At 38.6% G+C, this 25,578-nt stretch overlaps 2 protein-coding genes across 2 annotated transcripts; both read right to left on the bottom strand.

The window, feature by feature from the left end:
- Positions 1 to 565: 565 nt before the first annotated feature.
- Positions 566 to 22,028, bottom strand: LOC308294355 (troponin I, fast skeletal muscle-like; the record flags this gene model as incomplete). The annotated part of the gene is made up of 6 exons (XM_080737086.1): positions 566 to 640; positions 1,876 to 2,049; positions 4,110 to 4,199; positions 4,936 to 5,064; positions 21,835 to 21,871; positions 22,021 to 22,028. The coding sequence occupies 6 exons, from the start codon at positions 22,026 to 22,028 to the stop codon at positions 566 to 568; spliced, it is 513 nt and encodes a 170-aa protein (XP_080593212.1).
- LOC308293596 (troponin I, fast skeletal muscle-like) lies at positions 10,177 to 15,935 on the bottom strand (the record flags this gene model as incomplete). Its single annotated transcript, XM_080736183.1, has 4 exons — positions 10,177 to 10,248; positions 14,714 to 14,887; positions 15,380 to 15,469; positions 15,765 to 15,935. The coding sequence occupies 4 exons, from the start codon at positions 15,933 to 15,935 to the stop codon at positions 10,177 to 10,179; spliced, it is 507 nt and encodes a 168-aa protein (XP_080592309.1).
- Positions 22,029 to 25,578: the final 3,550 nt, after the last annotated feature.

Here is a 25,578-nt window from a genome sequence, read left to right as displayed (position 1 = left end):
CACAATTGTCCAGAAGAGCTGACTTGACTGTAAGGTTCTTTGCTGACATCTTGTGGTTTAGCATCATAATAGTATTCCGCATATCTTTATGAGTGAACAATTTCAAGGGGGAAAAAAATAAAAGTTTTCACCAAAACCAATAATAATCAAAATGTTTTAAAATGCCAAAAATACCAGATGTACAATCTCACAAAGCATCACTGACCTGTTGTGAGCTTGTACTGGAGATCGGCTGTTTTCGCTATTCATCATACAACAAAGTACAGTATAGGGCTTGTTTAAACAATATGGAGATCTATCCAAAAAAAAAATATATATATATAACTATAGGAGGTGAGTGCTGCCGCGGCTTTAAATACTGGTAGGCCTAGTAAACCCTCTCAATCGTTAATTTCTAATGACCATCTGAGAAAGACTGAAGGGTTACAGTGTGGGTTTATTCAAAAAGTTTAATTGGACAACATGTTATTTTCAGTTTTGTGCAAAAAAGGTGAAATGCGACTGTATTGTTCCCCAAAAAACAAAAACAAAACAGTGGCCCGCGAGAACAATCACAGCAAAGTCTTTAAGCGGACTCAAACATCTTCTTCCTGTCAGCTTTGTCTTCAACGTTCTTACGCCAGTCGCCAGCATCTACAACCTGCATGACAGAAACATATTTATGTATCAGGTCTTTCTCTGCTCGTCTCCCTCTCCCAAAGGAGAGAGCTAACTGCAACGATTTCCAAACTACACTACACATAGGAAGAATAAACATCACACAGACATGACATAAATCCCGCTCTAGGCTTTCTTTTCCTGCATGGGATTCTGTCATGTGTGATGGTTATTTGTACTATGAATGTATCTCATAGTATCTCAGAGTTCCCCCCAGATTCTGTCCAAACATGGCGGTGAATTCCTTCCACTATTATGCCACCAAAATGTGGAATGCCCTACCTACAGCCAAAAAAGAGTGTGACTCCCTACCCTCCTTCAAATCTGCCATAAAAGAGCAACTGTCTGCAATTTACAACTGTACCTAGAAGACAAGTCTTCTACAGTAGCTTGCCACTGTTTTTCTGTAACTACAATGTGAGGCTTACAGTACATTACAGTAGATTGGCTAGTTTCACAATGTTTGCCTCTTTCTTAGAGGTGATACACCATGCATTTAAAAAGTATTTATGTCATATTGTTTATGTCCCAAAAACGTTTTTCAAAAGGTTTGAGGCTAAATTACCACTCCTGAATAGAGAGCCTCTCTCATTTTTGAATGGCTCTCAGAGCATTTCAGCTGCAGTACCACCTTTGGCCTGAACTGCGCCACCCCCCCAAAATCTTTTTGAAAAAAAAATTGTTTTTTTGAAAAAACAAAATGTTTTTGAAAAAAAAAATGTTTTTGATTTTTTTTGTGTGAGGACGTCACAATCGGCAGATGACGTCACAATCGGCAGCAAATCTGAACAGCCTGTTTTGAGAACCCGTGGGATACTTTTAACCTTCACCTTCTCAAAACCAGAGAAAGACACAACGGTCAGAAATGGGACTTTGTGAGGATAGAAGGTGCTAGTGGGACCCTAAAAAAAGGTTTTAAAATAGGAAAAGTGAAATTTCATGGTGTATCACCTTTAGGTAATATTTGACAATTTGGCCACTTTGGTAGTGAAAGTCATTAAATTGTAACTTCAGAAATGTGCAGGTAACTGCAGCGTATACACTTGTTACACTACACAGTATACACTGCATGTTGGTTTGTTTACTGTTGAGTGAGAGAACAATGTTGCACATTAAGCTAATCTTCTGGGGGGACCCTCCAAAATAATTCCTGAGACCGAGACCCCCAGTTTGGGAGCCACCGAAATGGAAGACCTTTAAAGCCACAGCGACACTCACCTCCTCTTTCTTCTCCTTCTTGACCGTCTTCAGCTGGGACCTCATGTCCATGGTGACCTTGTGCTTGCCGCCCAGCAGAGCCTGGAGCATGGCGTCAGCAGACAAACGCACTTTCTTCAGGGCCGGCTTCTTGACTCCGCCCAGCTCAACCACTTTAAGCTTCAGGTCTGAAATCTGTGAACAGGCAGATGTTTAAGAGAGGGTTAGGGTTAGAACCTCTGAATGACGTCATATTGTAGTTTGGACAGAGCCGAACCGAAATTATTTCGTCCCCAAGTCTTTGCTTTTACCCCTGTGTTTGCCAGTGTTCTTTTTTTTGCTAGTGTGTTTGGATGTCAATGTTGAACATGACTTACAGCCTTGGTAGTATAGCGGTGGCCGTAACCCGTAAAGTGTCTTTCTTTTGTTACTTGTTTGTTCATGTTTTCGTTGTTTTAGTTTAACTAGATTAAGAATAGGTAAAATCTATGTGCTTTTGGCTAACCCATGTTTTGTCACTTAAATAAATCATTGTCTTTTGGACATTAAAATATGAATGACTTGAGTAGACTTAAAGAGAAAGAATCTATCTAGTAAAAGTTATTTCATATGATCTGATTTATATAACATAATTGAAATGTTTAAAATATTACATTTTTAGAGCTTTTCCAATAGAAAAGAAAAATATTAAGTTAGCTGAAGTCTCTCTCAGAGAATGAAACCTTTAAAATGTAGGGGGGGAAATATTAGCCACTGGACAGAAAATGTTACTTTTACTCCCTTAGATTTGGTCCAAATGTAAAGGAGCCAATAAACTTCCACAAATACAGCATCATTGAGTAAAAGTGGAAATGTTTACCAGTAAACTATTCAAAAGGTTACCTGTAACTGTGGCTAAATGTAACTCATTACCCACTTCTGAGTGTGATATAACAATTTTTAACACAGGATATTCATCATACTGTACAACACATTTCATAAATAAATAGGGGAGGCAAATTGTGAGGGAATGTCTACTGTATGCTGTGATATGCAAGATTCATATTGTACATTGTGTGAATGCATTTCAGCAAATACACAAACACTTGTGTTTTACTACAGTCGATTACCTCATCACTGCAGTCTGCTTTAAGGTTTCAAGGTTCAAGATTTACCTTCTGAGACATTTGTCTGCTATATTAAGAGTAATGAAACATGATGACACAATATATCTGGATAGGTCACACCCACATGAGCATTTACTGGACACTAAGAGGCAGGACATACTAGGACATCAACATGGATGCTGATGCTGCCATGGATGCAGGATGCCCATATGATTAAGACACCCTATAAGAATAGATTTGATGCTGTCTGCCTTGATAGGGAAAGAAAGAGGCTAAATGTAGGGCATAGCAATGCCGGCCATTTTGTACACCATAAAAGAGTGCCAGCCAGACAGATGGATACACAAGTAAGTATTGCACAACTGGACATCGATGGTGACTATTGGTCTGGGTTTTCCAACATTACTTCTGAGACTCCTACATTCAATCCCTCATCACACCCTTTTTTTTAACAGAATCAAAATGTTCTATGGTCGTCATTCACCAGGAGCCTGGATGGCTTGGTTCCAGGATTAAATCATTTATATAAATATTTTCCGGAAAACTTTGTTATATGTGGCGCCACTGCTATGCCCTATTTAAGCAACCAGGAAAGCCCTGGAAGCGCACGTTCTGGCTCGCTCGTTCGCTTGCTGCTTTAACTTGCCAGATTAGACCTAGAAATCATGTTTTAAAATGTACTTTGCTGATTAAATAGTGAACATGCAGACTGCTCTGTCATCTTTGCTCAGAGTCCCTTGTTCCTCGAGAGAACCCACAACACTAACAGCAACATCCATCATGCATTGGCTATCTTCACTATTTTAGGCTGAAAAATAAATAAATGTTTACCTATATTCCTATAATGGTATGCCCCCCTGGGGGTCCCGACCCACAGATTGAGAACCACTGCATTATCAGGCTAATTGTGGGTCATGTAAAAGAATTTGAGGTGGTTGTTGTTTGTAAAACAATAAAAACTGTTAAATGTGAACACTAGGGGGCGGACGGCCCTGACACAACCAGTGATGGAAGAAGTACTCAAATTGTAGTACTTGAGTGAATGTACTTAGTTATTTTCCACCACTGGATACAACATGCTGTTGATCAGAACAGAAATGTACAGTACCTGTTTATAATAATAATACATGAATAAAAATAATGCTGTACCTCTTTATCGGTCTTTGCCACTTTAGCCTCCATGTCGTACCTTTCTTCATCAATTTTGTCGATGGCCTGCAGCATCTTTTTGCAGATATCCTATTGGGCGTACAGTACATCATTATATAAAACAATTGAACAACATACATGCAACTAAACAACTAAAAAATTAAACAACCACATTTCATGCTTCTCGTAAATATGATTATAATGTATTATAGAGCCGACCTTTAAGCTAAGTGTACCAGTGTTGATTTCCTCGACTAAAACTGACGAAAAATGATCTTCGACTACGTTTTTCACTGACGAAAACGAAAATAAAAACTAAGCTATGATATACTGACAACAAAATAAAAACTAGACTAAAATGTTAGGGATGATCGAGGGACTAGTGGAGAAAAGATCCAGTAGAACTAAAAGACAAGTCATTTTATTTTTGGTTGCGCTCAGGTTTTGCCTTCTGAAAATAACAGATCTAGACTAGGCTAGGCAATTTTCAGCATGCAAGCAAGTGTAAACTCTAGATCAACTCTAGATTTAGTCAACTAAAATCTTATGATATTTAGTCGACCAAAACTAGACAAAAACTAAAGCTTTTCAGACTTGAACCCACGACACGCTGTCATGCATCAGAGCCTATGTGGTATGTGCCTGGACCGGTAGACCAGCAGGCGCCCCCAGATAACAAAAATATTTTTCTTTATTCAAAAGACTATGACTAGTGGTGTGGTGTTATCAGATGTGTTTTTTTTTATGTCAAAATGTGTGCTGCTGTCACTGTGAAAAGGGTCACATATTGGGTCAGAGTTGTTGCACTGGTGGCATCTTATCTTACAATGATGGCTGCATGGTCTCCGCTCAGATCTGGGTTGGGGCAGTTCTCCTCCATGTGGGCATCCTTGGCCTGCTGGGCCTCTGTGACTTCCTGTTCCAGCCAGGCAGCCGCAATCTGAAGCATTAAGCTCTGTATGGGGGAGAGAGATCAATCTGAAGCATTAAGCTCTGTATGGGGGAGAGAGATCAATCTGAAGCATTAAGCTCTGTATGGGGGAGAGAGATCAATCTGAAGCATTAAGCTCTGTATGGGGGAGAGAGATCAATCTGAAGCATTAAGCTCTGTATGGGGGAGAGAGATCAATCTGAAGCATTAAGCTCTGTATGGGGGAGAGAGATCAATCTGAAGCATTAAAGGACAACTTTACAGTTTACAGTTTAGGCATTTAGCAGATGCTTTTAATCCAAAGCAATTTACAATGAGCAGGTAATACATCAATAAAATAAGCAAGATAATAAGCAAGATAATATGTCAAAACATCAACAACAATACAACAAATGCAAAGGAATATCAATCTAGACTTTGGTTTCTTACAACAAGGGTTCATATTTTAGATTGTAATTACAGAAAATAAAAGATTAGTGTTAAAATGTTTTATTTAAACAGCTTTCTATCGTTTTAGTGATTTTATACATTTTGATTTCATTGTGTGGGGGCATGCGTACTGTACAAGTGGCTAAATATGTCTTTTTAGACACAATAAGCCGTCAATTTCTCTTTATTACTATTTACAGTAACACTACTGGCCCCCAGTCACATATGCCCATGAAAGATTGCGGTGCATCTTGGGAATGGGCTTATTGTGTCTAAAAAAACATATTTAGCCACTTGTACACATGCCCCCAACCGCTGAAATCAAAATCGTTAAAATCGCTAAAACAAAGAAAGCAGTAAATGAAAACATTCTAACACTTATCTTTTCTTTTCTATTTTCAGATACAGTACATATTTTAGTGTGCTGATTAAGTTTACAATGAGTAATACACCGTCTGGACCTCATCTTGAATGAGATTCAAAACGGAGTAGCTCTAATTAAAATCAGCTGTGTTCGGAGGAACATTCAGCAATGTGAATCAAAGGTGAATGAAATCAAGATAAATGTATATTCACAAAAGTCTATCCATGTCATCACGAAGCACGATTTAGTTCACAGGAAGTCATTAAGATTGGCTTTTTAGGGACTTTTGATATAAAAATACACACAAATTGATCTATTTTTAGGTATGCCCATGGATATTCTCTAAAAGTATGAAAAACATATTTTTCATTTCACCAGGTCTTTAAGCTCTGGGAGATAAATCCCCGCCCAGCTTCCCTCCCCTGAACATGGGCCAATTGGGTTCATAGACAATTAGTTCTCAAAGTGGTGTCCGGGGACCCCCAGGGGTCCTTGAGTGAGTTCCAGGGGGTCCCCAGCTAAATGATAGTTTGGAACCAAATGGACCCTTATTGGGTATGTAATGGAACCAAATGGACCCTAGCAGGTCCATTTGGTTCCATTTGTACACTCTCAGAGTTAAATTAACATTGATTTTACAATATAAATTGGGGTCTCAGAGATAGAAATACCATTAAATGGGGGTCAGTAGCCTAATATGCATGTCAAACTGGGGGTCCTTGAAATTAAAATGGTTGAGAATCATAGAGCTGTAAAAATCTTCTCTTATGGGGGTCCCTGGGATATCTTTTTTTAAATGGGGGTCCGTGGGCAATCCAAGTGTCAATTAAATGAAAAAGTTTGAGAACCAGTGGTATAGAGACGCCCAACAAAGCTGCATGCACCACAGCGGATTCAAACCCTCAACCTCCGTGGTGGTAGGCATGGGGCAGGCACGTTACCACGGCACCACCCCAGTGTTGTCAGTAGTCTTACCTTCAGATGGTGCTTGCGGCTGGACGTCATTTTCTTTCCCCTGTGATGAAATAGAGTCAGCATCACCATGTTGTTTCCAAAGAGGGCTTTTAAAATGTATGTATCACTTTTAAAATAAGTATCTGAGTATCTGTAGGCAACAGAAAATACTCAGTCTGAGCTATTATTACACATGCCATATGGTATGGTATGGTGACCCTTTTATCGATTACATTCAGTCAATTAAACTATTTCGGAAAAAAACATTGTTAGAATAGCCTTTTTTTCCTGACATGGCTGTCATAATTATTTTACAATGGTTTACAAAGTGAAGTGATAAAGGTTTAAACCCCTGGCAGTGTACTTACTCAGACATGATGATGGCTGTTTGTTTGCTTCAGGCTTCAGGAACCAGGAAACAAGTAGAGCTGTCACGATTACAACATTTAATTGATGATTAATTATGTCACAAATAATTGCGATTAATGAACGTATGTAACATATGAATACAAACTTAATTTCTGTTTGCCATTTAGGCTTCATAATCACAAACTGCACAAACTGTGACAGACCTAGACACAAGACCAAAAAAACAAACAGAATATATATGACCTAATGAGTTTACAGTAGGCTACTGTACATATCTTATTTTGTCTCATCAGTTTATTAGTGCTTGGCCCTGACTGTCTTCTGAACTGAAACGTGACTCATCTCAGCAGGGTTAACAGTCACCTGCATCATGCCATGAGGTCATAAATTAGCAGGCTAATTCTGGGTCAGGGTCACTCACAGATATGTCAAAGGCCACCAATGGACACACATGCATGCAGACTCCTTTACTAAAGGCGACAGGTTGGCTGTTCACATCATGACTATCTCTGTCGGGTGGAAGCCAAAGCTGTTACTTTTGAGGATTAGAATTCCAAAAGCATCAAAAGTAGCAGATCCACAAGCTCGAAACGCATCGCTTCGTGCCACGCTTCGAGCTTGTGCATCTGCTACTTTTGATGCTTTTGTGTGACGTTTTGTGTGGCATTAATTTACAAAAATAAACACACGCAAAAAGTATATGGAGATAAGAGGTATTTCTGCCTGACTATCCACAGGTTGACGTGACTGATCAGTGACAGAACCGCACATTTCCAAAAGTCTCTAGTCCAAAATAATGACCAGTTGATAGTGATACAATGTAGATCGAAGTAAAAAAAAAGAAAACTGTAATAGTTGTATGGACCAAAGACAGTTGAGCAGCAGCAGTGATGCTGTTAACAGCCGCAGCATCATGCTGTGATGAGAGCAATCGACTATCTGTTCTTTCAATCCATAAAGTCCCAGATATACAAGCCAGGGTAAAAATCATCAAAGATTGCATCCCAATTCTTGTGAAGAATAGCTCTTGATATGAATCAATGAATAATTGTGATGGTCATCGCTTTAAGTTATAAGTGCAGATACATAAGAAAGAAGAAGAGATTCTCACCTACAGACTGGGACGTGCTGGGCAGGAGAGGACTTGGTGAGGGACTTGGCTGGCAAACTGACGAGCCACACACACCAACAGTGATACGGGTGTCCTGTATATAGGCCTATGGTGTTTTTACATTGGTTTGGTGGCTCCTCTTTATGGTGCTGAGTGATGGTCAGTCCAATGGGCTGGTCAGCTCCTGAAATACCTCCATCCTTCTGGCCAGTTGACCTTTGGACTCTGGCTCCTTATGGTAGGTCCTTAGTAGGATCTCAGTAGGTCTTGTTTCAGCATTCAAGACTGAACTACGTGTGCCTTGTTGTACACAAAACAAGGGAAAAGAGGCAATGGTCATAATTTAATGAAAAGGAAAAAAACAACACACACACACACACACACACACACACACACACACACACACACACACACACACACACACACACACACACACACACACACACACACACACACACAAATGGACATACTGGTACATTCATTAAGAAAATAAACAGAATTTTAAGGAGAATAATTGTTATAGCCATTCTTTTGTGAATAAATGAACTACAAAAAGGTTGTAACAAAGTTGTGACTCTAAGAAGTTGTATAAAATATATGAAGTTAAGTGTACCTTTACGGCATATTGTATTAAAACCAAGACCTGGTGTAGTCTTAAGTGCAACAGATCCAGAACAAATTATTTTAAACATTATGTTCATAATGTCACCAAATATTTAACATTATTTGAAATGGTGAAATACAGGCCTATCCCTTTTTTGCCACCTCAAAATTACACACACACACACACACACACACACACACACACACACACACACACACACACACACACACACACACACACACACACACACACAGACATGACGTCAAAATGTAAACAAGTTTTGCTCACCTCCTGCATGACCTACACTGTTCTTTATAAATCAATGTTCTCTCTGAAGTAGCCTACTTTGAGGCCACAAAGTGATCTAGTGCCATCTAGAGGTCCATGTCCCGTCCTCCATCTATTGGCAGTGACATCCAAAACAATTACCTCCACTCAACAGCCTTAAAAACTTGGTTTAGAGGTCTATGTACACAGAAATTCTTAAAGAAATTAACGTAGCTTCCCATTTACTTTTGATGCACCACAACTATTATTATCTCATTTTGATTATTACTTGGACTGAATCTCATCGACCCCATAGTCAAATTGGGTACTTTTCTATTCTAGACATGTCGTTGATTACATACGTGTACCTCTCTGGCGTAGCTTGGCAATGTTTACACAAAATAATATCTCATCGCATATGATGTCTCATCATTCACTGGCAATGCACAGGATTATAGCTGAAGTGCTCAATGCAACCTGATTAGAGACCATTGTGAAAAACGTATGCAATGGGAAAGGTCTAACTTTCAGAATAGAGGGGTTTGCGGAATCAGCCCAAGTAATCAACCAAATTTCTTTGAAAGAATAATGTTCATATTCTCGGGTGCTGAACTGTCTTGCATAATGATTATATTCTGTGGGTTCTATGTGTGTTACAGCTGTGCTTTGGTGTCAAACTCAACATAATATACAAGTGTAAGTCATGCACTCCAAACTGTACCCACCAGTGAGCGAAAGACAAAATATCTGACGAGAACAAAGTGTATGAAATCAAACATATTTATTATAAAATTACCACACTTGCGAAATGTGAACTGGATAAATAGCTCTGGGTGATAGGCCTTTGATCTCCAACTTATAATTGCAACAGTGTCAAACCTACTGTACGTCAACTATACAAAAATGTACAGTATGTCAGGCATAAATGAATGAAACAAAAGTCATTTCAGTTAAATTAAAAAATGGCTTGTCTGTGCATTCTAGTTCCATAAAAAGTGCTAACAGCCCAGAGCAAATACGAGAATGAAGTTGAATTATTTATCCCTCAAACATCTTCTTCCTGTCAGCTTTATCTTCAATGTTCTTACGCCAGTCGCCAGCCTCTACAACCTGCATGACAGAAACATATTTATGGATCAGAAATCTTCACTTTCTCTACCTGTCTCCCTCTCCCAATGGAGAGAGCTAACTGCACCGATTTCCAAACTACACTCATAGGAAGAATAAACATCGTAAATGACGGAATCCCGCCTTTGGCTTACTTATTTTCCTGCATGGGATTCTATAATGTGTGATGTTTATTCCTCCTATGACTGTATCTCAGAGTTCCCCCCCGGATTTGGCACAAACATGGGAGTTCATTCTATTATGCCACCAAAATCAGGAATGCTCTACCAACAGCCATGAAAAAGTGTGACTCCCTACCCTCTGTCAAAACCGCCATAAAAGAGCACCTGTCGTCTGCAATTTACAACTGGAGCTCTAGACAAGTCTTCTAGCTTGCCAAAAGAAATTACCCCCACTGACGTTATAATCTCAATGGGAGTCAATGAGGTTTTGGGCAAACTTTACACTTTTATTACCCTAGTAAACCTTTTCATGAAGACTTTTTTCTCTAGTTTAATGTATTTTTTTTAAATCATCATGATATGCGTTTAGTCAATTATGGTCCCATTCATTTTCAAATGAATGAATGATAAAGTAGTAGGGTATGTTTCTAGGCTTTCTACTGGTTCTACCAAGTGAAGACCCGCCCACGGTTGCAGCCAATATATTTCATTTCCGATGATATTTCCGACCGGAAATAGACCGGATATAGAGAGATGGCGAATTTGAAATCGCTGCAAAATAGGCTTCATTTGCGGTCTGTAGAAACCGATGGCGTGGCGCTGTCCATGTTGTTTTAGAGTCTATGCTTGGGTAACTTAACTGACAATAGTCGCGTTTCCATATATTTTTTTAAACCACTGTAAAATGTGATTCTTGGGATCTTGAGAGTTCATGAAATGGATGAAATAAGCATTTCTCCAGTCAAGTGAGACACATTATTGAACATGCACTCTAACCCAGGGCTCTAGATTCCAGCCTATAGATTTCATACATAAGATATATATGAAAGCCCACATACTGTAGGTATCACCCCTGCAACAGCATTGCACACAATAACAGCTGATATACAGTACAAGCTCATCTCAGCTCGTTGCGGATGCGATGTGAGCTTGGACTTGGAGGTCTGCTGTTCTCGGCCGTTCTGTGCGCGCGACACCGTCACGGAACGGAACGGAGAATAATGACGAATCTTTACTTTTGAGCACAACTGCTCTGAAAATAAGCGGGGGCTGGGGCAGGCGGTGTAGGTACAAGAGGAGGCCGACCCCCAGCAGCCCTTCCCGTGAGTTCAATGCATTTTAATTCAAAACATATTCCCTTAGTGTTTCCATTCACTGATGCACATTAAGTTTATTCGATAAAACCTCAAAATCCACCTCCTCCAAGCTCAAAAATGTTTTTGCAAAAAAATAAGTTTTTTTTTGTGTGTTTCCATAAAAAGATGTATTAATTCATGGATATTTTTGACCCATTCGTTTGCCAATAATTTGCTGAAAGACACATCTACCGGAACCACTGCTGGTCATCAAAGGAGACAAATGCCCCCAGAATGAAGAATATATATATATATATATATATATATATATATATATATATATATATATATATATATATATATATATATATATATATATGCTTAGGAATTAGAAGAAGATTTCAAGTCTCCATGGGGTGAGTAATTTAGAGAAAAAAAAACATTTTGGGGTTGAACTATCCGTTTAAACACAATCTTTTTGAAGTGTGAGGCTGCTGCTGCTTGTGGCTTATTGCAGCTTTAAATAAAGTCCTGTGCAGTAGCTTTAAATGTCTTACATTTGCTGTAGCGTTTAGCTCTCAAACATCTTCTTTCTGTCAGCCTTGTCCTCGATGTTCGCACGCCAATCACCAACGGCCTCACCGGGCTGCAAAGACAAGATAGAGGGATGTTGTTATTTGAGGAGGAATCACCACCTTCCTTTTAAAGACCTGTGGCCGATTCTGCAAAATGACTTCTAAATCCTAACGATTTTCTGAAAGACATATGTTGGTGCTATATCTGTGGCGCTCAAACCTTTTCATGTCAAGGACTCCTAAAATCCTTTGTATTTGGTTGACAACCTCTAATCTCAAAATATTTTGTGCCATTAGCCGGGGAGCCACAGGCCCAAAAGCTCAAAGAATAGGGTTTTACCTGTGACGTCATGACATACTTTTAATTTTTGTTTTTTTCTATTAATTTGTTCATTAAGGTACACAGAATGAGAGGCCTGCTCTGTCGGAAACATTGCGAAAAAAATGTATGGCCATTTATTCACTGTCCCATTGACTTCACTATACAGGAAAGAAACACATCAAAATAAATATGCTTTAAAGGAGTAGTTCACCCCCAAAATGACTTTTTTTCTATTGATTACTCATGCCATGGAGAGTAGAGTTCAATAATATTTTTGGGTTTTTGTCACATTCCTAAGACAAAAATGTGATAACAATAAATTTACCCCCATTGATTCCGGATGGTGACCCGTTTCGAAACGGGTCACCATCCGGAATCAATGGGGGTACATTTACTCAAATCAAATGTTTGTCTTAGGAATGTGTCAAAAACCAAAAAATATTATTGAACTCTACTCTCCATGGCATGAGTAATCAATAGAAAAAAAGTCATTTTGGGGGTGAATTACTCCTTTAAGTAGCATGTGAGGGGTCAAGCTAGGGGTTCTTGATGATTCTGAATCCATTGCAAGCATTTGTTTTGCATGAAAAACATTCCTTGGGCTAGAAAACGGACCAAAATAACAGTGAAAAGTGATGACTCATCACTTTTCACAGGTTTGAGAGGCTGAAATTTAGCCCAAGGAATGTTTTTCATGCAAAACAAATGCTTGCAATGGATTCAGGATCATGAAGAACCCCTAGTTTGACCCCTCACATGCTACTTAAAGCATATTTTTTGGTGTGTTTTTTACAGTATAGTGAAGTCAATGGGAAACTTAATTTTTTCGCAATGTTTCCGGCAGAGCAGGCCTCTCATTCTGTGTACCTTATTGACCAAATTAATAGGAAAAACTAAAATTTGGAGTATGTCATGACATCACAGGTCTTCTCTCATTTTGGCACAGTGGCTCCCCCGCTACATGCAGGGAACCCCCACAGAAGCAAATTTGAGTTAAATGTTTACTTTAAAATATCAAGGATTTGCACACATTTTCAAGATTTTTCAATGAATAGATCATGAAGATGAAATGAGCTTGTATATTTATTTCTGAATAGCCAAAGTATAAAATAATGGTTAAAGTGGTTCAAATCTAAAATGACACGGATGCTTTCCCGGTTTCAACGGGTTAACCAATTCAAATGCTATTTTACATTTTCCCAACTTGACATATTGAAAATGGCAATCAAACAGCCAACAGTGATGGTTGGCATATACAACAAAGTGTATAGGGTTTAAAGGACAACTTTGTTTTTTTACAACAAGTTTTCATATTTTAAATAGTCATTAGAGAAAAGAAAAGATGAGTGTTAAAATGTTTTCATTTACTGCTTTCTGTCGTTTTAGTGATTCTAATGATTTTGATTTGCATGCATGCATGTAACGATACATTTTAATTGCGATTCAATACATATTACGATACATGGTTGACGATACGATACATGGACGATATTGGTTCATTCATGGCGATACGATACGATTCGATTCAATGATTTAAAATCGATATAGTAACTATTTAGCAAATAAATTAAATCTGTGTCAAAGGTGTGGATAGTGCAGCTTTTTAAGGGAAACGTATTATTATGGATATAAATAAGTAAACACCGTGATTATCTGCCAAATACAAATAAACCCCTCCTTTAAATTTTTTCTTCTTAAAAATGCTAAATATAATGCACAAGTAGGTAGTATCGATACAATCGATTCTTTGCACTGCCGATTCGATACGATACAAAATAAAAAGATACAATTCGATTTGAGCTGTTTTCATTTCGATATACTCTGATTTTTTAAGTTAAAAACGATATTTCGATACAGTTACTATATCGTTACACCCCTAATGCACCCAGGTTGGGGGGCCCTTAAGACCTGCTGGTTTCTGAGTAATCACACTTTTAGTACCCTATTGTTAGAACTTAGGGTTGCACCGCAATCTTTCATGGGCAGATGTGACTTATGGGAGCTGGTGTAAATAATAATAAAGACATTGCCGGCTTATTGTGTCTAAAAATACATATTTAGCCATTTGTACGCATGCCCCCACCCACTGAAATCAAAATACTAAAATCGCTAAAACGATAGAAAGCAGTACGTGAAAACATGTTAACGCTCATCTTAGTTTTCTTTTCTCTAGTTACAATCTAATATATGAACCCTTGTTGTAAAAGAGCAAAGTTGTCCCTTTAAGTGGTTTACACATTTTCTAAATTGAATTCCACACTTTATGGCTTATCTCTCTGCTCGTCTTTGCCGTTCCCGGGTGGAGTTACTCACATCCTCCTTCTTCTCCTTTGCGACTGGCTTCAGGCCGGCCCTCAGCTCCATGTTCACCGTGTGCTTGGTGCCCAGCAGGGCCGCCAGCATGGCGCTGGCAGACATGCGTACTTTCTTCAGGGCAGGCTTCTTGACTCCACCCAGGTCCACCATTTTGATCTTCAGGTCTTCAATCTGAGGAGGAGGAGGATCACGCAAGGATCAAGTCGTGTGAGCGGGCATATTGGTGTATTGATGCTACTATACCATTTTTCAATTGTACTCCACTGCACGACGTGTGTTGCGTAAAAAATGCTCAGAGATCTTAAAAAAAAAGAAACAGATCAACTAGCTCATGAGGTGTCACGATGCAATGTGTTGTGAGTTTGTAGATCAGCTATTTCCGTACTGTACTACATTTCTATTGCATTGGCTATACTTGTACTGTTCTCAATTTTTGTCTTATAAAATAATCAATCAATCAAAAAAGAGGAAGGCCTCAAGTTACGGTGCAAACAGAAAATGACGGAGCATGCAGGAAAACATAATTTACCCTCTTTCTGTAAACCTGTGAGGTCATAATCGAGTTTATTCTGATTCTACTATCTAGTGGCTAAATGTTGTCCATAACCATGTCAATGCACTGCTTATAGCTTGTGCTTCACACAGGAATGAAAGCACTCTTACCTCTTTGTCGCCCTTAACCACTTTGGCCTCTAGGTCGTACCTCTCCTCATCTGCCTTGTCACACAACTCTACAAGCTTTTTACACGTAGCCTGTCCACGCATTCACACACACACACACACACACACACACACACACACACACACACACACACACACACACACACACACACACACACGGGTATTGCATACAATCAATCAGTCATTGACGGACAAATACTAAAAGGTATACAAGTTGGGGATTAGCAAATGTTTTACGTGTTAATGTTGTGTGTGTGTGTGTGTGTGTGTGTGTGTGTGTGTGTGTGTGTGTGTGTGTGTGTGTGTGTGTGTGTGTGTGCGTGTGCGTGTCTGTGTGTGTGACAAATAAGAGTGAAATGAAGGTTACAATCAGTGCCGCCTGGTCTCCAGAGGTAGAGCCGGCGGGCAGCTCTTTCATGTATGCCGCCTTCGCCGCAGTTATTTCGTTCTTCTCTAGCTCTATCCAGTTGGCCGCAATGGACAGCATCAGCGTCTGGGGAGATGGACGGACCGATGGACAATCAGTGGTTTGACCCATTTAGGCCTGAGGCCGAGTCTAAAAATGCCCTTAAATCCTGACCTGTTTTCAGTTTTCTGAAAGAATATTCATTCAAATTTTCAAAAACAATAAATTAAAGATAGGCTACTGTACATCACTGGTTCCCAAACACTGGGTCGGGACCCATTTTTGGGCACAGAGACATTTTTATGGGTTCCTAAATTTTTTTGTAATTATTATTTCAAAACATTTTCCTAAAAGGCTAAGATTCTCTAGCCTGACACTCAGCCTGGATTTACATTTCGTTTCACTCGCCCGAACAAATTCTTTCAATGGGCGTGGCTAGCGATTCAGGGGCTGGGCCAGGCTAAAGATGTTCATGAATGAAAGAAAAAATCAATGATTCATTTTAATAAATAAACTAAACGTCTAATTTAATGGGTTAAAACCGTTTTGGCTCAGGCCACCCCTTTAACTAACTTTAATCATCCACGGCACACCTGAACAACATCGTCAATTTCTTAGAACCTTATGTCCTATTACGCCACATACTGTAATGTGAATCTCTAAGATACAGTATGTTACGAGGAAAGACTTTTATTCGTTTCCATTAGGACAGATTGAAAATCACTTTTTTTTGCTCGGCGTTTAACCACTTGAACCCCAGCATCCCTTGCGCCACGGCACCCACTTTGAGAAACCCTGGTATAGATAAGTGTTGGTTAACGTCTCCACTCTCCATTGTGGCCGCAAACATTTTGGTGTAGGGGGAAACACTACAGCAGTGGTTCCCAAACTTTTTAGCTCAACAAATTTGACGTTTGCTCGGCACTCAAATTAGTGAAAATAAAGCTCACAACCATAGCTCACAGTGTGTGGCTTGATTTGTTTTGTTTAAACTTGTTTAAATCTTAATATTGTAATGGGTCCCGACCCAATGTTTGGGAAACAGTGGTATGCTATAGGGGTGAAACGATGTAGTAACTGTATCGAAATATCGTTTTTAACTTCTAACTAACTAACTAAAATCTAAGTATATCGAAATGAAAACAGCTAAAATCGAATTGTATCGTTTTATTTTGTATCGTATCGAATCGGCAGAGTAAAGAATCGATTGTATCGATACTACTTACTTGTGCATTATATTTAGCATTTTTAAGAAGAAAAAATGAAAAGGAGGGGTTTAATTACTTTTCCTTTCCATATAGCTACACATGGTAACCCTAACCCTAACCCTTAAAAACATGCACTATCCACACCTTTCACACAGATTTAATTTCTTTGCTAAATAGTTACTATATCGATTTTAAATCATTTAATCGAATCGTATCGTATCACCATGAATGAACCAATATCGTCCATGTATCGTATCGTCAACCATGTATCGTGATATGTATCGAATCGCTATTAAAATGTATCGTTACACCCCTAGTATGCTATATAGGGTTTTACGTTAAATGTGTTTAGTTTTTCCCCAATACAAAAAATGTCACAGTTTGAGACTGCTTTCTCTCAAATGGACATCAAACTGATGTGGCAGGAATTGAAATTGGTTAAATTAATTTGAAGCTCACAACTTGACCATCCTGTTAAATACAGCACTGTGCTGTCCTCTGCTGGCCCATACTGTGAACGTGTCTGAACTGAGAGTGTCACTCTGAACCATTGAACCTTGCCCTGTACTGATCATTTTCAACAGCTGTTCTAATGGGGTGACAATAATACAAAGTCCTGCTTTAATTAATTAATGTGTGTTTGGCCATGGACCCCCATCTGAGCATATTCTGTGCCGAGGACCCCATACAAGATTATTTTGTGGTGTTTAAAATGTAAATAATATCCAAACATTCTTCTTTTTTGTGGAGAAATAGCTCATGTATATTAGGGCCCTGGAGGTCCCCGTACCCACCCCTGCATTAGTCCTGAGTTACAGCCACATAATGATTCATTTGGTATTTTGGTTCCTAACTATCTATCATTGATCTCTGATCTGGGGACCCCCTGGAACCCCCTCAGGGGCCGCTGGTGTATCAGTGTATTAAGATCCTAAGCTGTCTAAATAAGTCAAAACTTTGATCACCATCTGAGGCTTCTGGTTATAGGCCTCTCATAACTCCTTCAAACGCTATGGACCAGAGCTAGGCCTCAGAACTGCATCCACATCACAAACAATCTCCTATTGTAATTCTAACTAACATTTGCCAATTCATAATTCATTCCCTTTTGACAAGTGTTTCTAAACAAACATCTATTTTGATATCATTTGCATTGAGTGAATCAGCTGAAAATACACTATTTTGGTGAGCAACATTTTGTCGAAAGGGTCTTGCTAATTACAGCAAAGACATCACTGCTGGCTACACCGTTTATACAGGTTTTAAACAACAAAACTTTACTGTATTTCACAAATATAGGCTACAGTGTCAGTTACAAGTAATCCATACAACATGGAAAGCAATATTGTATTTGTGAAAAATATCAGCAATCGGTACATTCAAATAGCATAGGGTTCCAGAAGTAAAAAACATTTTGTATATCTGCAGTGGTGGAAAAAGTACTTTTTTAGTTTTTTGTTTTACTTAAAGTTCCGCTGACACGCCCTGAAAGTATCATAGTATTCAGTGATGTTGCTAGGTTTTCAGGTCCCGGGACCCACAGGTGGCCATTCAAATGGGTCCCAGAATTATTTTATCAGTCCCGCGATGACACACGCTTTATGTATCAGGGATGCTTAGTTTAATGGGTCCTTTATTAAAAATATGGGTCAGGGACTCAGGATGCAGGGCTAGTAGCATCAATGAGTATTATACAGTAGGTCACGTGGTCTATCTGAGAACAGTTCCAATGATCCCATCGCCCGCAGACAGACAGTAAGTACAGTAAATTAATTAATTTGATAGGCTTATTGCGTATCCCCACAATGACATCATAAAATATGAAATATAAGACCCATTTTTTCACTTATTTAAAGGGATATTTCACTTTCAAAAAAACTTTTGGTAATTGTATCATCTAATCAGGCTTTTATGAACACCCTGAACAGTTTTTAATTTGCTTCATTCAATATTTAGATATTTGATGTAAATGTTACCAGGCCCTCCAGGCCCAGAGCCTCTCCCCACACACACCCATTGTAACTTCAAACTTCATTTTAACCATGATAGATTCATAAAAAAAAAAACATATTTTTTTTCTGGTGAAAAAATAATGGTGACTCATACTACCCTCCTAATACGTGAGCAGGCCGCTAACTTTTTTCATTTATTTTTAATAATTATTTTTTTGTATTTCATTTTTCCCATTTTCCCAAATAATTATTACAAATAAATGAAAAATGTTATCGAAAAAACATGGCCTGCTCACGTATTAGGAGGGTAGTGGTATGAGTCACCAGAAAAAATAATGGGTGTTTTTAATGAATCTATCATGGTTAAAATGAAGTTTGAAGTTACAATGGGTGTGTATGTGTGAGAGAGACCCTACCACTGCTCCCTGTTGAAAGTGGAATATCCCTTTAAGATGACAGTACTCCTTTAAGTAAAAAGTATCAATACTGCAAAGTATAACTGTTACAAAAGTACTAAAGTATTGCCATCAAAATGTGCTTAAAGTACCAAAAGTAGAAAGTACTCATTATGCAGAATGTCCCATTTAACAACTTTTCAAATATAAATATAGCAGATCTACAAGCTCACAATGAGTTTTGTTGAGACGCATTGCAATAGATTGCCTATTTTCAAATGGGTAAAATGCATATAGGGCTGAAGTCGTTAATGTATGTTCTAAAACGGCTAGTTCCATTCCTTGATTCTGATTGGAAACCCAGGTGCGTTATTTCTTTGCACAGTGTTCCACAGTGCACCAATTATCTGCACCACACCTCTCAGCCGTTATAAAATACCAGGTAACCACATGCCTCTTGTGGCTTATTGCTTCATTTTGTCATAATAAAAATCGACAAAGTAACTAATAAGGGCACAGCCACACTGCACTTTTATTCTACCTATGAGGGCGGATTCTGCATTTCAATGGGTTATTTATTTATTTATTTATTTATTTACAGAAATCCGCAAATGGCTGCAAACCGCTCCATTCCCATTGAATGCATTGGCAGAATCTGCCCTCATAGGTAGAATAAAAGTGCAGTGTGCCCTAACTAAAGTTTTCAAATAATTGTAGTGGAGTAAAAGTAGGCTACAATATTTGCCTCTGAGATAGTGGAGCAGAAGTAAAAGTACTGAAAATTGGAAATAATCCAGTTAAGTAAAAATACCTCAAAATTATATTTACATAAATTCAGTACTTGAGTAAACAACTGTATATCAGAGCTGCACAGCTGAATAATCTCAAAGCTTTTCTTTGTTCGGCCACCAGGAGGCGCAAGGAACACTTCTCTCATGGCAGTGGTTTTAGTAGAGATGTGATATCGCAGAGGAAAGCACTGGTGTAAAGTAACATGTAGGCCTACTCAAGTACAGTACTTAAGTACAATCTTTAGTGTTTAAAATGTTCAGTACTTTTACTTCTACTCCATTACATCTCAGAGGAACATATTGTACTTTTGCTCCACTACAATTATATGAAAACTTCAGTTACTAGTTAGAAACTGCACTTTGTAGATTTTGATTATTATTACAAAACACACTAACCACTTCAGCCCTATATATATTTCGGCCAACTGGAAATATGTGACGCATTGTGAGTTTGTAGATCGGCTATTTTCAAAAGTTTTTTATTTTGAACTTGTGATATGGGACATTTTACTTTTCGTTTTTAAGTATATTTTGATGCAGATACTTCTGTACTCAAGTGCATTTTGAATACGGGGCTTCTGTATAGCTACATTGCAGTATTGATACTTTTACTTAAGTAAAACACGTGAGTAGTTCTTCCATCACAGGAGGTAAGATATAATAATGTATTCTTTGGTACAAAAATAAAAAATAAGGACAGCCTCAGATATCATCACAAATTGACATTGTTCACCATAGTAAACAATTTCATTGAAAACCAACAACAAGCCGATCATGACTACTCATGATTTAACTCGAGTTACTCGACTCTATCGATAAGTTCCAGGAGGAAACTATATATATATATATATATATATATATATATATATATATATATATATATATATATATATATATATATATATTATTATTTTTTTTTCAACTGATTGCGACCTGACTATGAAAGCCTCCAACACATGTCCGTCTGTGAGTCACACTGATACACAACATTCCGTTACCTCCAACAGAGGAGGAGAGGAACGGTCCAGTCTCTAGCAGACGGCCAAGATGGCGGCACCCAGATGCACAATAACAATAACTTCTCTCAACTGCTGTCACGGCGCATCAAACAAACTGTTTAACCTTGCAGTGTCTTGTGTGTGGTGCCAAAATGACAGAGACGGAAAATCGGTTTCTATAATTTTACCAGGCAAATATACCCTAATCAAACCTGCAGAAATGCAGAAAGTGTCCACATTTCTAAAACCCTTTTTGGTTGCTGAATGAGAAATAATTGACCATTATACACATCACATCTTGTATGTGAAAGATTAAATGCTCAGGATGCAATCTATGCCCTCACAGAATCACACTCACACAAACACATACATGTAGGCTACAAATGCAGCAGACAACTGTAGGGTTTCTCTCTGCATTGTTTGTTTGCTATACACAACAAAACGCTCAGCGTTGATTTAACTCAGAGAACATAAAAGTGGAGCCTTGAATTTTTTCTTTTTTTGATTCAAGTACAGTATTATTTATTTTCTTGATTCAATTCTTTTTTACAATCTTTAAAATTCTTCCAAGTCGGCAGAGGGTTAAGTTAAATCTGTTATATTAACTCAGGAATTCAGTGTATAGCATGTGCCAATTCCCTCAGTCCCCACAGACTCAAGTGACTCAATAAAGGAATAGTATCATACCTTCAGGTGATGCTTGCGGCTCGAGGTCATCTTTTTACTTTTAACGAGAGACAAATGAAACACAGTATTGTTAACATCATGCTGCGTTCTAACGGGTAAATGACCAAGTATGTGGATAATGGATATAAAGACATAAATCTTATTAATATCATTAACATTACATAAAGTAAGAAACAAAGCACTTACTCAGACATCTTGGCTGTTTTTGTGCTTCACAACCTGTTCACAGACAAACAACAGAGAAAGGAAAGATGTGGAGGAGAAGATGAGGACACACCTGTTCATTAACTTGGATATCAGAACCCACCATGATGGCGTTCCAAGGACACATGATCCATTTGATCGTTGATGGGGTTTCGAACTCAAGAAGGAGTAACACAGGCTAATTTTAGGTGGCCGGATTAAATGTCCGGACTGGCCTCTTTGATAAGTAATTTTTAAGATGCTAAGACCCGTACATCAACACACAAGACGGAATTTAGCTCCTAAAAGGAATGCAATGCAAAGGAATGAGTCTTAACACTCATGGTTCCGGCGGCAAAAGATTGTTGTAACTGCGCAAGTGTATACAGTTACAACACGGTCCTCTCGATTTACTTTCAAAATGACACAACAAAGTTCTTTATGTTCTCAACACAATGAAATGTCAAAGAGATCCTTTTTTTTAACCCCTAATCCTAATGTCCAAAGCAACTGGACAAAAGAAAAAGACAAACTATAGGGAAAAGGAACTGGCCTCATTCAGCACAGACGCAAATGCGCGTCTAAAAATCTAATTCTACTAAATTCTTGAAGACACTGAAAGGAGCTAAGTAGGGTGACGCTTCAAAATGTATTTTACTGTAATATCACGGTAGTTAGCTTCAACTTCAATCAAAACAAACTCAACAACAAAAATAAACTGCTATTAACAAAATGCACTGGGCAGACCTGATAACTCCACTCTACCAAGTACGTAAATTCTTTCAGCCGTTGTGCAAGAATCACATTTCTGTCACAAGTTTCATCGCTTTAACACACTGTCGCAGGCTTCCCCAAAAGACAAGCAGACCACAAGGGTCAAGATTATAGACTCGCTGACAACTCCACATCATCACAGTTCTACTAGCTTCATGCACAAACCAAGTGTGTAGATAAAGGGAGAAGAGGAATAAACAGAATTATTATTCTCACCTATTACACGGAAGTTGAGGAGGGATAGGAGCAGAGGGACAAACTGGCTAGTCGCAGAGAAAAGACATTACACTGGGTATATATGGTGGTACAATTTGGATCTCGGCCCGTTTATGGAAATGAAGGCGTTCTGAGAACCAATAGGCTGGCAAGCTCCTGAAATATCATCAATGCTTGCCAACTCACCCTGTAAATCAGCCACATTCAAGGAGGAGCCTGACCAAGTAGCCCATCTTTTTATGACTTAGTCCTGGTGCCACTTGTATGCTAAAAAAAGGGGAGGAATAATGATTCATGATTCTCCCACAGATCAAACCAGCAGTGACTCAGAATCCAGTATAAGAAATGCAATCGGTTAGTAAAGTCATGAAATTTGGACATAAGAGTCTAAAGTTCAAGGTGCCGGCCTGACTGTGGATATTCTCTTTTTCTCATTTTCATGTTAAGTATACATGCCAATTTGCCAGGATCATTTGACCATACACAGTAAATCTGTTAGACACCTGTTTAAAGTAAGAGGCTGTAAGCGCCGTTCGTAAGTAAACTGCATTTAGATATTTCTTCTTACACACTGTACAATAACTGCTTTGACCCATCATCTTCAATACACCATCTGTTTTTGTTAATCTCCTATAAGAACATTGCAGAACCTCCTGAATCACTTTAAGATATTTAACTTTGTTACCAGCATCGTTCAGCTTCAAGACGGTTGTTGCGACAGTCATGCTACACATATACCAAATTAGTTTGCCATAAGGGAAAGGAGAATCTGCCAAGCCAACACCTATTTCTGGAGCGATCACATAAGTTTTACACAGCAGGGTTAATACTCTGGTAATGGACCTGGGGGCAGAGAAATAACTTCACACACTTCTAAGTAACTAACTGTAGACCACACAGTTCTGCTGAGTCACCACTGACTCACTTTTTTTTTGTCAGAAATCAGTCAGAATTTGAAATATAAATGTGGTGGTCCTGGAGACTCGTTACCATTGAAACACAACATAACTTGGTTTGTGCAACTGCGTACCAGTCTAACTACTTGTGATGTACAAAATACTTGGCCTAACTATTCATGCAAGCATTAAACTAAATAAATAAACACTGCTCCCAAATAACTGTGTCAGTCTGTGTCAGGAATTCAGATCACAATAACTAACTACTGATATACTTGTTGTACCAGCAACTGTAGAAGGCTGCACCCAGGTCCGTTAACAAACACAAACATGCCATCCCCGCATGCAGGATATCAGATTCAGAAGCAAATAAATATGGCCCACCTCTGAGGTTTACCCAGGGTCAGTATCCTGGAGGAGGTCTATCATGGATAAGACATGCCCAGGGTTGGTATCCTGTGAGCGAAAGAAAGACATTTACAGTAAAAGATGGAAATTACAGATGAAATACTTTGTTCATCTGAGGGCAATGTTTGTTTTGCCCTCACCATTGCTCCAATGTAATTACCGAGCTCACGTGTCTATCATCATCTATTAATACTGTTTTAATTACCAGCTTGCTTGGTTAGTATTTCCAGATAGGATCTGGACATGTCCTCAGAAAAACCTCTGGCCCAGATCCTGGCGGTAGACAAGCCTCTCATATTAACACTTGGGCTATAAAAAATGAGGGCATGACTTCAGGTAGCCCAATCAAGATGGTGTTACTATTAAATTACCTTCTCCAACCTATCGTAAAACAGCAATTTACAATGTAGGCATTAGTAGGAAAGTGATATAGCTTAAGCATTCCCTATTAGCAATGTTCACACAGTCAGTATGTTTTCACTTTGTAGAAGTCCTTGCAACTCTTATAAAGTATGTAGACTGTATGTGTAGAAGTACTAAATGCTGTTTCTGTGAAACACAAGAAATCTTATAATACTGTACATCCATAATACATCCATTTGAGGGCAGCAAACCCTATTTTACACTAAAAAGAAAACAGAATTACTCTGAAGTCAAACCTAGAACGGTAACTTAAGCAGTCCTTCAGCAGTGGAAGAGTTCCATATTCCCTTCACGGAGCCTGATAAGTTATTACCTGCGTACAAGATGCTATTCTGATACATGCTATTTAAGACTAGCTTAACAGGGTGCATGGTGCCTCAGTCTAGTCAGTCTAGTTAGTATGCAGACCTGATGTGCTCCCTGTGAATGCAAGGACCCAAGTTCAAATCCCAGTCCCAGTCTGCTCCAACATCTCTCTCTCTCTGCCCTTGGTTTCCTGTCTCTCTTCACCTGCGTACGGTATCTAAGGAAGACACACAAAAAAAAGAAAAAATATATCAATGTTGAGAAGAAAATCTCTTTAAAAAGAATACAAACATAAAAATGCAGATTTCTTGTCATATAAGGTTGAAAAGTATCAAGACAGCGTTATATACAGTAGCTTAACTTAACGTAACTAAAAAAAAGACATCAAGTAAATTGATCCTCCATCTAGAGTAGAGCCACGTCCACATGAGGAAAAACAACTTCAACACCAACCGACCAACCGACCAGAAGCCCAAATAACAGCATAACCGTCGCTACAAAATGATGAACATCACCAGGTCTGACTATGGGAGAGTCA

Source organism: Nannobrachium achirus (genome assembly GCF_963921795.1).
Source record: "Nannobrachium achirus genome assembly, chromosome: 11".
NCBI lineage: Eukaryota > Metazoa > Chordata > Actinopteri > Myctophiformes > Myctophidae > Nannobrachium > Nannobrachium achirus.
The sequence above is the reverse complement of the archived record's forward strand: the minus strand, read 5'-3'. Positions and strand labels throughout refer to the sequence as shown.